Source organism: Plecotus auritus (assembly GCF_963455305.1).
Source record: "Plecotus auritus genome assembly, chromosome: 6".
NCBI classification, from domain to species: Eukaryota; Metazoa; Chordata; class Mammalia; order Chiroptera; family Vespertilionidae; genus Plecotus; species Plecotus auritus.
This window is the reverse complement of record NC_137773.1, coordinates 37,324,716-37,338,399: the sequence shown is the minus strand read 5'-3', so window position 1 is coordinate 37,338,399 and position 13,684 is coordinate 37,324,716. Positions and strand designations below refer to the sequence as shown.

General features: G+C 51.8%; 1 protein-coding gene across 7 annotated transcripts in view; it reads right to left on the bottom strand.

The window, feature by feature from the left end:
• Positions 1-2,586, bottom strand: part of P4HA2 (prolyl 4-hydroxylase subunit alpha 2) — a gene marked incomplete at its 5' end in the record, with an annotated part of 102,422 nt that extends 99,836 nt beyond the window's left edge. Inside the window, 2 exons of one of the 7 annotated variants that reach the window (XM_080675047.1) lie at positions 1,684-1,742; positions 2,259-2,586. In XM_080675047.1, the coding sequence (XP_080531173.1) occupies positions 1,684-1,742; positions 2,259-2,583 (384 nt within the window). The remainder of the gene's footprint in view (positions 1-1,683; positions 1,743-2,258) is intronic. The other 6 variants (XM_080675045.1, XM_080675046.1, XM_080675051.1 and 3 more) reach the window with 6 other exon arrangements.
• Between the last annotated feature and the right edge of the window lie 11,098 nt (positions 2,587-13,684).

Genomic DNA, 13,684 nt, shown 5'->3' with positions numbered 1-13,684 from the left:
CAACCAGCCCTCTCAGCTCTAGAACAGGCTGGTGTCCCAGCCTGGAGCACTTCTAAAGTCCAAATTGCTAGATTTGAGCAACTTTCTGGATCCAGCTGCACGTGCCTGCATCACAGCATTTCCTGCCAACCCCATCTGCATAAAATTAAACTCTTGACAGATCCCAGGATCCAGGGACACACCCACCAGCCCAATGCACACTATCAGCCAACGTGGCCACAAATGGGCCTCACACCCTCCCAATAATGTAGGAGGGCAGAATCAAAAAGTGAGGCTCTCTCAGGAAATGAGTAGATCCCAGATTCCCTCACCCCACTCATTCCTCAGGGCTGCACCCTCGCAGTCTCTCCTTCTGATAAGCACTCCTTCTGGGCTCCTCCCCTGGCACATGGCCAGCTGCCAGCGTGAAGCAACAATCTCAGAGAGATTATGAGCTACCCATGGGCAAGAATAGTGCTGCCACCTCCTCCTCCACCACTCTCTTTCCGGCCCCAGGCATGTTCTAAGCAGAAGCCAAGCACACAGGATGTACTCAAGGAATAAACAGAGATCAGCTATGGCCAGGCTAAACCAGCAAAGTAAATACTCTCCTGGGCATCCCATTTCAGAGCCTGCAACAGGGTAGAGGGGCCTATCAGAAGCCACAGACTAGTCATCACCATGTCTGCCTGCTGAGACCTACGGTGGCCCAGTATGACAGCATCTCTGGGATGAGGCCCCCAGCCAACTCACTCCATCCTTGCTACGTGGCTTCCTTGGCAGGGCCACATAGTGGACACGCTTGGCCGTCTGAGAATAAGGAGGCACTACAAGAAAAGGATTCACAGCCCAAAGATCTGGTGAGTAGAAGAGGTGAAAAAAGAAGCTGAGCCCTGAGGCCCAGAACCACAGTGAGAGCACTGCACCCTGGACACTTCAGGAGTAGTTTAAGCACAAGCCAGAGGACATCTTGGTTCATTTCATAGAGAACTAAACTATGGAATCTATTGCCCCAGATGTGGCACGGGCTGAGAAGAAGCAACAGCTTGCAAAAACATTCTATAAATGCTGAGGTGAACAGGGGATCTCTGCAAACTCTGAGACACTTGAGCAAGCCCTAAGCTACCAAGTGGCATTCCCCATCCCTCGTTCTCAGGGCCAGGAATCTCCTGCAGAAGGACTGAGGCTGCCAGGCTTCCGATGGTTTCCATCAAGAAACGCAAGCCTGAGGTGTCACTCTCCAGCAGAAGGCACAGATCTCAGCCTTGGAAGGGACTCTGCTGTTCTATAGCATCTTAAAGACGTCCGATTGGAATGCAGAGGCCAGGGGTCCGCCCCTGTTGCCCTGGTCCACTCTCCTGTTGCAAGGGCTCACTGAGCACCCTCCAAGGCTTAGTGCGAGGCACGGGGTCCATGGGCAGCTACCCCCAAGTGTCTCTTCCCCCATCACCTTGCCGGGGGCTGCTCCCTCACACAGGCTCTTCCTCTGTCCAGGTTATCCTATGGTATATTCAGCCTTCATCTGACCATTCCCTTTAATAAGTTACCTCCTCCAGGAAGCCCTCTGACCTGAAGCATCCCGTCCTCTACCAACTACCCGCAGCCGGTGCTCCCTCCCAGCACAGCGCTCACCACACTGCTCTGGGCCTGGACTTCCCAGTCTTCCAGCCCAGCTGGTCTGCCCCTGGGCTAGCAGCTCCTTACCGTTTCTGACACAGAAGGGTCCGTTTGTTGAGTTAGGTAGTTATCACAGGTTCCCGCAGCTGTTGAGGAAAAACATTCTAAAGAGATGTCTGGAGGGGGGAGAAAACACACACAACTTTCTTATACAACAGCCCGTCTTTTAATGAGCACCAAGCCGGCGGGTCAGGGCACAGACTCCAGCCTTTGCCCTTTGCAGGGAGGAAGATGGCCCTCACTACCGAGAAGCGTCCCCACGGGGACCAACTTCAGGCAGCCTCGGCCAGGCCGCCCCTTCCCGGGAGCCTGACAGCGCAGGGCGGCCAAGCTCCCCGCCCGGCCGGCCGCCGAGGGGACAGCAGGAAGGGCGCGCTGACCTCACCACCCCGAGCCCGGGGAGGAGACGCAGGCGGCGGACAGGAACCCAGACGGGTGTAGACACAGGGCGGAGGGCGCGGGGCTGCGCTGCGAACGCGCAGAGGCAACGGGACCCCCGGCCCCGCGGGGGCAGGACGCACGGCCCCGCGACCCCGGCCTGCGCCCCAGCCCCGCGGCGGGGGGCGTGAGGCGGGCCCGGGCCGGGCAGGCACTGCGCTCACCTGGACACGCGCCGCTCCCGGCGTTTCTAGAACCTCCCGCGGCGGCTCCCGGCCCGCTCGGCGCCTCCTCCCGACGGCTCCGCCTCCCCGGCCGCCGGCCCGGCTCCGCCCGCTTGAGCCGCTGCCACGTCCCCACCTCCCGCCCCGAGCCCGCCCGGCCCCTGGCTCCGCGCCCGGAGGCTCTCGGCCGAGGGTCGCCGCCGCCAGCGCCCCCCGCGCAGCCCGGCCGCCGGACCGCTCGGAGCCGGGAACCGGGAGCCGGGAGACGGGAGACGGGAGACGGGAGCGGGCCTTGGGCAGCGGGAGCCGGCTGCGCGTCCTTCATGCCGCCCTCCGTCCACCGCACGTACTCCGCGCCCGCAACCTTCTGGCGACTTCCACGTGGGGGTTCCGCCTCCCGCCTCCCCAGCCCCAGGGCGGCTGCAGCGGGGCCCACGACCCATCCCGGCCCCGTGCTGTGGGGGGCGTCCCTGGATGCTGGCTCACTCCCCTGGCCTCAGTGTGCCCGTTTCCTTTTGGAGGTCCTGCAGGGGACACAGCTCTCCTATGGCCCCTGCCCATCCTCACCACTGGCAGGTGTACGGGAGGGGTGGGGTGAGGTGGGAATGTCACCTGGGGCCGGAGCGGGGTATCAGGGGAAGGGACAGACCAGGGGAGAAGGCCGCAAAGAAGACTAGGGACCTGGTGCCCACCCCCAGGGCCATGCTCCCAAAGGGTTTCAGACTGTCCCCCGCTCCTGGGTTAGGCACTCCTCCTGATGTGTGTGTAGGTGATGGGTTAACGGGGAAGAGGGAGGGTAGGTGTGGGTACACTGGGGCCAACCCTCGGTTTGCCCAAACCCTTCCATACTACACAGGCCAAAAACAGCGGATGCCTCCTTCAGCCCGTCCAGTCCGGGCAGGAATGAAGGCAGGGACGCAGCAAACCTCAGCCTGGGCTGGAGGAGGCCCTGGTTCCCACGCCTGCTCTATAAACCTCCCCGGTCATGAATGAGGGGAAACTCATCTGAGAATCTCATCAGGGAGCTCGCCCAGAGTGGGAGGGGCGCAGCCTTTGCCCAGGCGCCCTGGGGATGTTCCCTGTGACACACTGTCCAAGCTGGCAGCCCAGGTCTGGGGAAGGCAAGGGCACACACACAAGTACACACAAAGCACATAAAATACAGAACGAGCCGCTGTTCTGGCCTGAGTCAGCCTCTTGCCAGAGCTCAGCTCAGCCAAACAGAAACCTTCCTGCATCTGCTGCATCCTGTTAGGCCACGCTCCCTCTGCCCAGATCCTTCCATCCTCTCCTTCTCAGGAGCTTGCCCTGAGGATCTTGCTCCCCCTCTCAACTGGATCCTTCCCTTGACCTATAAATATGTTCAAGCCTGTACTATGGGGGGAAAAAAAAACCCTCATTCAAACCCACCAACTGCTACAGTGTCTCTCTCCTCAATCACAGCAAATTTCTCTGAAAGAGCCCTTTGTCTCCTCATCCTCACCTCTCTCCCACCCCTCAACACCCTCACCACACCAAACCAGGTCTCAGAACATTCTCTGTAACCTACAAGTCCCTAAATTCAATAACTACTTTTAAGTCCTCATCTGTCAAAGCCCCCAGTGGTGTCTGACATGCCAGCAACATCTGACCACTGCCTCCCTGGAACACTCATGTCGCCTGGTTCCCACCATCCTCTTTGGCCACCTCTGCCCAGGCTTCTTACCCCCAAGCACATCCTCCTCTCCACTTCTCCCCATTAGTCAGTAAAGGAGGGGCTCCTCAACGCTCAGGCCTACAGGGCTCTCTTTTCCTCTTCTCTGTCTATAGTTTCTTCCTATACACAGGTGGCACAAATGTCTCTCTACCCTTGCCCTGACTCCTGAGCTCCAGACTCATATAACTGACTGCAGGGTCTATATCTCCACTTGAGTGTCCCCAGGCACCTCAATGGCAAAATGTCCAACACTGGGCTCATGCTCTCTCCTCTGCCCCTCCACACCTCTCATATTCCCTGCTTCACTGATGGAGCCACACCTCTCCCATCGGTTACCTAACCGGAAGCCTGGGAGTCATGCCTTCTGCCTCACCTCCAGACCCTATCCTTCCATACCCCACATCCATTCAATCCTACCACCTAAATTATGTCTCTCTAATCCATCCCTTTCTGCCCATCCTCTCTCACTTGGATGATTGTAACAGTGTCTTAGCGGGCCGCCCCCCTCCATTATTGTTTCCTCCCACCTCCCCTCCACACTGCTGCAACAGTGATGTCCTCAAAATGCAGGCTTGAACCAGTTGCTCTCAGCTTAGTAAATTGCACCGCCCTTTCGAACAACCCTAAAAGTGTTTTGGCCCTTTCCCACTTCTCTAGCTACACTGTCCTTCCTCCAGTCCCTGTAATGGCCATTCTTCCCCCACCCACTCCCAGGCCTTGGCTATACTGTTCTTTCTGTCTAGAAACTTTTCCCTCCTTCCTTACTGAATCTTTCTGATCCCCTCAGAGGGATTTTCCTCACTTCCCTGACCAGATCAGAACCTCCTAGAATAGCTGCTTATGCCCTGTGTGCTTTGTAAGACTTGCCACCCTTTATGTAGTTGAATGATTGATTAATATTTACCCCACTACCACTGGTCTGGGAGCTGCAGGAGTACATAGTTATATGTGGTTTTGTCCATCAGCATATCCCCAGCCCCTACCACAAATAAAAATTTGCTGCCTACGTGGAGGGATGGGTGTCTCCTTAATGCCTCGTTCCACATAGCAGTTGTCAAAGGTCTGACTAAGGCCTCCACAGGGCCTCAGAGTCCTGGACTCCATTCATTCCTCAGTGTCTGTACCCCCTCTTCTCTTATAAAGATACTTTTCATTGGATTTAGGGCCCATGGGGTAATGAGAATAATCGCATCACATGATCCTTCACTTAATTATATCTGCTAAGTCCCTTTTCCAAATAAGGTCACATTCACAGAGACTAGGTATTAGGACATGGGCATATCTTTTTAGGGGCCATCATTCCACGCACTATACTTGACATTCCTTCATGCCCAACACAGGGTACTGGACCCCTGTAAATCCATGACTCTTGGTTATGAATCTCCAGCCCAGGCCCATTGCAGACCCACATAGCCTTTCTCTGTGGCCACTCAATAGGCAACCTCATTATCTCCCCATATCCTACTCAACACCACCCAAAATGCTTCTGCTCCAGCATTTTCCTTACCTTGGGACATGAAATCAACATCTCACAGTTATTTCCATCTTCTCCCCCACCACATTCCCATATTGTAGCTCTTCCCTGGAGGATCCCAATCCATTCACTGCTTGCCATTCCTGTAGTCATAGCCCAAATTCAGGACACCACCATCTCTCACCTGGGTCATCCACGCTGGCCTACAGCTCCGACTTAACTCCCTCTGTCCTTTCTGCGCTCCACAAACAGAGTGCTATATTAACAGTGTGATTCTGATCATGTCATTTCCTTATATAGAACCCCTCAAAGGTGTCCCTGCCCCCAGAATGGGCACAGATCTCACCAAGGCTATCAATGCCCTTTATTCAGCCCTGATGGCCTCTCTTATCACGTGCAACCTCAAACTCGATGCTCCGGCACCCTGGGCATTTCAAAGTTCCTTGGCCTTCCATGTCATTCTTCCTGCCTAGAACATTTCTCTCCCAAAAGCTTGTTTCCTCTGAAAGCCTTCTGTGGGCCCAGCCTGAGCCAGGTTCCCACATAGACCCCATAGCTCCTCATGGATGACTTTCATGAATGCCACCTGGCATCATCCATATCTACTTCCTTCACCACTTTCCCTTCCCGGGGAGGGGAGCTGCCTCTGTCCTGTTCATCACTGTGTCTCCAGCTCTAGCAAAGAGCCTGTTACCCAGGACCTCAACAGGGAGTGGGAAACAAAAATACATGAAGGAAGGAAAGAGGGAAGGAAGGAGGGAAGGAAGGAGGGAGGGAAGGAAGGAGGGAGGGAAGGAAGGAAGAAATGAATGAATGCATGAACACCCCTTACTACTGTGGCCTCCAGCAGACCTCACTAAACACACCAGTTGTGTGTCACTGAATGAACTAACAGCCACCTTGAACAGCCATGTTACACTCCTTTTCCCCAAATCCATTGTGTAAACAAAGCCACACCTCCCTTCTGGTAATCACTCTACTGTGTTCGTCCATTCATACATTCATTCCACAAACATTCGTTGGGGACAGTTGAGGCCCTGGTGGGGATTCGGGGGCCATGAATATCAAAGAAGCTCTATGTAGTGGGGAAAACTAGCAGGAGAACAGAGACCCACACAGCAACCTTGTCCAGGGAGGGAAAGGCTTCTGGTAGGAGGCGCTACCTGTCTAGTCCCAATCCTAGAGCACCTCCTCAAGCTCAAGATCAGGTATGGATGGCCACCTTTGACCCTAGCATGGCTAGGAGCATAGCAAATGAAGCCCTACTTTCATGCTGTCCCTAAGTGACATCACTGGCCAATGGCTCCTCCAAACAGGCTAGACTTGTCTTCCTATCACCTCCGTCCCAAGGGAATGTCTCTTCAGAACAGATGGCAAAATATATCTGCACTGGGTGGAAGGTACTGAATGAATGGAAGGGCAGGTGGGTGCAGGCCTTCCCTTTAAACAGAGGTCTCCTCAGCCTGCCTAACCCATGCCTTCTCCATTCACCTGTGATCCCTCCCTGGGGAAGGGGAGAGGGACAGACTCCACTGCTTGGCACTGAGGCCTATCTGACTGCTGATAACTCTTGTAGGTCCTGTCAACCACCACAGCAGCTGGAGGCCTGGTCCCTCCATGGAATTCCCCAGAGCAGAGTCCCCAGGATTAACCAATGCCACACAGAGAGAAATGTGTATGTTGACACCATCTATACCCATCAATACATTCAGCACACAGCCATTCACTGGACTAAGGGACCAACCCTCCTCTCCCAAGTTCCTCCCATTAAGGATCCAAGAAAAGGTAGGTGTGTCCCAGTTGACCCAGAGCTTTGACTCCAGGCGGATGGCAGAAGGCAGGAGGTGCAGCTTGTGTGGAGCCACCTAGTGGTGGCCCTACTGCTTCAGAATTAGAGCCTGGTGCTGGACCCGGAGAAGGAAAAGAGAATCTGGTAACATCCCCAGGAGCCTGTGGGGCCAGTCCTGAACTGGCCAAGTGTGTTCCCAGAGACTGCCCCAGACACACACACACACACACACACACACACACACACACACACACACACACATTTGGTGTGTGCAAAAGGGAAGCCGGCCCCACAGAATGGCTACAAGTCTCCTCCCAGGTGCCTCCACCATGGGTCCCTGCAGCTAAGTCAGCTGAGCCAGCACAAGCTGGGCTGTCATTACCAGTACAGGGTGGAGAGAGGCGGTCCAGGGCCTTCGGGAGCTATAATTACCCATCAGGTCCAGGGCAGGCCCTCATGGTCAACACAGCGGGCTTAGACTTTGGCTTGCCTCCTCACCCTGCCCTCCTGCCTTCTGTGGGCAAGAAACTTCTAGACCAGTGCACATGCCCAGAAAGACAGAAGATAGTTAGGTATGGCGCTTACAAATCTTGATATTTTGATGCACAGAGTGTAAAGCATACATTTAAAATTATTATTACTACAATACATAAGCCCTCTGCACCCCCTGCCCATCCCTCCTTCCCCAGCCTTGAACCCAAATTGAGGCTGGGTGGGGATTAGAAATGGGTGAGGATGAGGTGAGAGTTGGGGATAACTATTGGACATCTGACTTAGCTACTGTTTAAAAGGTTGGAAGTTCAGTGGTTTGGCTATTTTTTCAGGCCTTATCAAAATGTCAGGAAGCCAGTAGAAGTAGAGGAGAGGGGAGAAATGAGAGGTGAGGTTGCAGAGGTCTCAGGGGCAGATCACCTGAGACCTCATGGGCCACAAAAAGGGGTTTAAGTATGATGGTGAGGGTAGCAAGCAGCACTCCAGAGTTAAGGTCAGAGCCCTAGACGGTTTGGCTCAGTGGATAGAGCATCGGTCTGTGGATTGAAGGGTCCCAGGTTCGATTCCAGTTAAGGGCATGTGCCCAGGTTGCAGACTCGATCACCAGTTGGGGTCGTGCAAGAAGCAGCTGATCAGTGATTCTCTCTCATCATTGATGTTTCTCTCCCTTCCTCTCTGAAATCATATATATATAAAGCCCTAAAATATATATATAAAGCCCTAGCTGGTTTGGCTTAGTGAATAGAGCGTCGGCCTACAGACGGAAGGGTCCCAGGTTCGATTGTGGTCAAGGGCAGGTACATAGGTTGCAGGCTCCTCCCCATCCCAGGCCCTGGTCAGGGCGTGTGCAGGAGGCAACCAATCAAAGTGTTTCTCTCACATCCACATTTCTTTCTGTATTTCCCTCTCTCTTCCACTCTCTCTAAAAATCAATGGAAAAAATATCCTCCAGTGAGTATTAAAATAATAATAACAGAGTTAAGGTCAGGGAGGAACAGGATCTGATTTGGGACTTAGGAAGAGCACCCAGTCTGCCTACTGCAGGGGTGGGGGGAGAAGAGGGGACAGAGCCTGGAGGTGAGTGGGAGGGGGCTGCTGTAGAGTCTAGATGAAAGCTGATGCCCTGGCCAGCATTTCTCCATGGTTAGAATGTCAGCCCGCACACTGAATGGTTCGATTCCTGGTCAAGGGCACATACCTGGGTTGCAGGTTCAATCCCTGACCCAGTCGGGGTGGGTTGGGAGGTAACCAATTGATGTGTCTCTTTCACATTGATGTTTTTCTCTCTTCCCCTCCCCCCTTCCTGTCTCCCATCCACTCTCTCTAAAAATCAATGGGAAAAATATTCTCAGGTGAGGGTTAATTTAAAAAAAGAAAGAAAGTTGATGGTGACCTGAACTGGGGAATGATAATGCATATTGAGAGAAGCGAGTTTATTTAAGAATTAATAAAGAGGAAGGGCTATGTCCATTCACTCATTCATTCATTCAATATATACTCATTGAATACTTTGCTCCCCATTCTGAGCTCCCTCTTCAAGATGAGGCCCTCCTCCTCACCCAAAATGGGGTCTTTGCTCCTTTGCATCCCTTATCCCTGTTGCCCCTGAGCAGGCCCTGCTGAAGGCAATGAGTGGCAACCCCCAAATGCAAGTTGGCCACCCTCAGAGAACACACCAGCACACTTCAAGGTTCCAGACTGACATGGAATCCTAATCACAACGTCTGGTTTCCTTAATTGCCAGACTCCTTCCACTACAAGGTAGCCACCTATGTAATGATGGTCTTGGCATTAACACCACCCTTCTTCTCCCTGCGCCTCATTTCCCACATTAGCTGCCCGATGCACTTCCTCTTGCTATAGTGATACATGTTTGTAAGTCCCCTTATATCCTTTTTGGAGTGAGACGGCTGTCAGTCAATCTGTCCATGAGTGGCCCTAGACCAATCAAGTTGTGTAAATTCTTTAGTGCACAAACTTTGGGTTCCATTCCTATCACAGACATTGAAGATTTGCGTATTCATTACAACAACTTGCCGGTAGATGAAAATAAAATGAATTAAAAAGGGGGTATCGTTTGCTTATTTGTACAAAATCACTACCTCCACAGAATCACAGGAGCCTGTCACCTGGGTGGCTGAGGCCTGTGTGTACCTGCTTCAAGGGCCCCAACCCCTCCTGTGGGCTCTCTCCTGCCTTCAACTAGCCTGCCTGTATCAGCTCTGGTTGTGGCTCTGACTCCCCCAGTCCCTTGAGTAGACACCATCATTCCAACTTGCTGGTGAGCCCTGTCTTCTATCCCTGTGGGATACTGCCCAGGACTCTGACCCACCCCGGGGGGGCCAGGGCCCTCATTCCTCTAGAGGCCCTGACTACCTCACACCACATCAGACATATTCCAACAAACCCACATCCTATCTAAGTGCATCTTATAGTTACCCAGTAAGAACATGGCTAGTTTCCATGATATAATGTTACATCTGCTAGCATTTAGTATTTATATTTTATTTTTTGTAGTTTTCTAAATGTTTTCCTGTTTCCATGTTTTGCATGAACCTGTGAGAAGCTTAATGACCACTGTGCCTCTAGTGCCTGAAAGACAAAACAACTTGACAAGCCTTTATTGGGAGAGTCCTTACACACTTGACACACAGGCACACTCACATACACACACACACACACACACACACACACACACACACATGCTCGCAGGCACACACATGCACTTAGGGATGTGTGTGCATGCATGATCTTGTGGGACTTGGCTTCTCACATGAGTAGGAGGAGGTTCTGTGCTCTATATTCTGGTTCTGCCCTTAACCATGACTCTGAATCAGAAATTCTGATGTTGCTTTGAACCAGAATCTGACCTTATCCCTGACCCTGAACCAGCCAGTTGAAGTTTGATATCAGGAAAGTGTCCATCTCCATCATCTGCAGGAATTATGGCCTCAGAAAAGCAGGGATGGCTTGGACAGGGCTTCTCCCCGCCTGAAGAGTGAATGAACCAGATGGCTAAGGTGGAGAGGTGGCTTTCACACAGTGGCTGGGCCGTCAGACCCTACTGTACATCAGCAACCTTCAGGGCAAGCAGTGCCCTCTCATTCCAACAGTCACCCAACAGCTCTAGGCCAGGCCTCATCAATACTTGGGATTTTCTCTACACTCCATCTCGGGACCCCAGCAGTTACGTTTCCCACAGGAAAGACTGAGAACACTTTGGGGAATTCTGCTGCTGCTCTGGTCCTGCTAAGCTGCATCTGCAAAAATAATGTGGCCAGCAGAGGGCGCATAGAGCCCATTGTGGAACACCTTGTTAGAGGACCAGTCCCAGTCTTGCTGAAAGAGCCTCTCAGGGACTGATCCTGTGCCCTACCCCTCCCACTTGCTAAGGGTTAGCTGGGACCTTTGCCTAGAATTCTTAAGCATGAGCAACTGAGGCAGATAGGGATATTTACCAGGCGCTAGAGAATGACTCAATGCTGGGACCTGTAGTGGTGGAAAAGACAGGGAGGATGTTGGGAGGGTCCCAAACCCATTACTCAGCCATGGGTGACAGGGCCCTTCATAGCCAAGTAGGTTGGTTTGCAGCCTTACTAACAAAGGGCTAGAATGCAGTGAAGTTAGGTAAGGAGATGGAGAAGGCCATCAACAGGACCCAGGATACATAGAATATCCTGGCTTCTATTGAGGTGAACCCCTTAAAGAGACATCAGAGGAGCAGAACAAGCAGTCCTCATCTGGGTTTCTTTGCTGCTCTGAGCTGCTTCTGTGATTGGGCAGCTAATGTGTGGAGCACTCTCCTTGTGCTGACTGGCTTCTGTGCTGGATGGCTTCTGCTTGTCTCTTCAGATGCCCCACCTTTCCCCTCATTCCACTCTGTGCCCCTGGCTGCCGACCTGTATGGATGACATCAACAGGATCTCCTGCCCTGTGACTTTTGATTGGGTTTAACCAATTGGCAGTATCAAGAAAAGATCAGCTGGAGGGAGGAAATGGACTTTGGGGAAGTTGCACGAAGCCTACTGGGGAGCCTGGCTCAGCGACTTGTCTAGCCTTGGGACTATCTTTGAGCCCCCCTGGCCATGCTGAGGGGCAGCCAGGCCATCTGCCCTTCCACACTGGATCTCTCAGCTTCCACAATGGATCTCTCAGCTTCCACACTGGATCACTCAGCTCCCACAAGGCCTCTGAAGCCCTCTGCACTCTACACCCTCACTTGCTCATGTTCAGTCAGTCCATAAGCATTTGCTGACACCCCCTCTTTGCTCAGGCCTAGGTACCCAGGGCACAGACGCATAGATGAGTCAGACAAAAATTCTTCTCCCACGGAGCTTATGGGATATTTTGGAGGGTGGGGGAAGAGAGGGGAGCAGGGACACAGATAAGGAAACTGACAGTAAATCCTAGGGGCTGAGGGAGAGTGCAGAAGAGGCTTCTCATTGCTGAGTGGACGGTGAGTGGTTCTCCCCCAGAAGTCAACCAGGGGTACTCTTGGGGGTCTGAGAGATGGAAGGAGCAAAGCCTGGGAGAGGGAATGGCCAATTCACTTGGAGGTCTGTGGTAGCCCACTTTTCTACTGGGTTTTCCGCATTTTTCTTACCAGTTTGTAGGTTATATATATTCTGGCTATAAATCTTTTGTTGGGTTTCCTCTCAGTCTGTGACTTGACTTTTCATTTCTTCACTAGTGTCTTTTGATGAACAAAACTTACAAATTTTTATAAATCCAATATATCAATCTTTTGATTTTGGTGTTTTCTATGTCCCATTTAAGAAAGCTTTGCCTAGCCAAAGGTCATAAAAATATTTTTCCATGGTCTCTTAAGAAATTTTATTGTTTTAGCTTTCATAGTTAGGTCTATGATCCAGCTCACATTAATTTTTGTGCATAATGTAATGAGGAATCAAGGTTCAGATGTATATCCACTTGATCCAGAACTGCTTCTTGAAAAGACCATCCTTACCTTGCTGAAATGTAGTAGTACCTTTGTTTTAAATCAAGAGACTGGATATATGTTTGTTCTGCAATGTTCTCTATTAACTTTGTATTTAGGCATTCTTTTTTAATTGCTTAGAAGTTTTCCCTTAATATATAAACTTAACTTACTAGAGTCAATATATTAAACTAGAACTTTCATAATTGCCTGAACAATGCAAGACATTTAGAACAGATGAGCTCCATTTAATCCCTTCCACCTTTGTGCTATTATCATTGTATATTTTAAATTCTGCATATATTGTAAACTCTACAGTATATTATCCTAATAAAAGAGTGATATGCAAATTGACCATCACTCCAACACTCAAGATGGCCGCCCCCATGTGGTCAAAGATGGCTGCCCCGATGTGGACACAAGATGGCCACCACAAGATGGCCTGCAGGGGAGGGCATTTGTGGGCAATCAGGCTAGCAGAGGAGGGCAGTTGGGGGGGACCAGGCCTGCAAGGGAGGGCAGTTAGGGGTGACTGGGCTGGCAGGGGAGGGCAGTTGGGGTGACCAGGCCTGCAGGGGAGGACAGTTAGGTGCAATCGGGCCGGCAGGAGAGCAGTTAGGTGTCAATCAGGCTGGCAGGGGAGTGATTAGGAATGATCAGGCTGGCAGACAGAAGCGGTTAGGGGCAATCAGGCAGGCATTCAGGCAAGTGGTTGGGAGCCAGCAGTCCTGGATTGTGAGAGGGGTCCCAGATTGGAGAGGGTGCAGGCTGGGCTGAGGGACATCCCCCCCCCCCCATGCACAAATTTTATGCACCAGGCCTTTAGTTGTAAAATAATACATTGTCATTCTATGCAGTCAATAATTATTTATTTTACTCACATATTTACCCTTTCTGATGTTATTCACTTCTTCCTATAATTCCGTGTTTTTATATGGGATTATTTTCCTTTAGTACCTTTTATAGTGAAGTTCTACTGGTGACAAATTCAGCTTTGGTTTGTCAGAAATGTCTTTATTTTGCCTTCATTTGGAAGAAT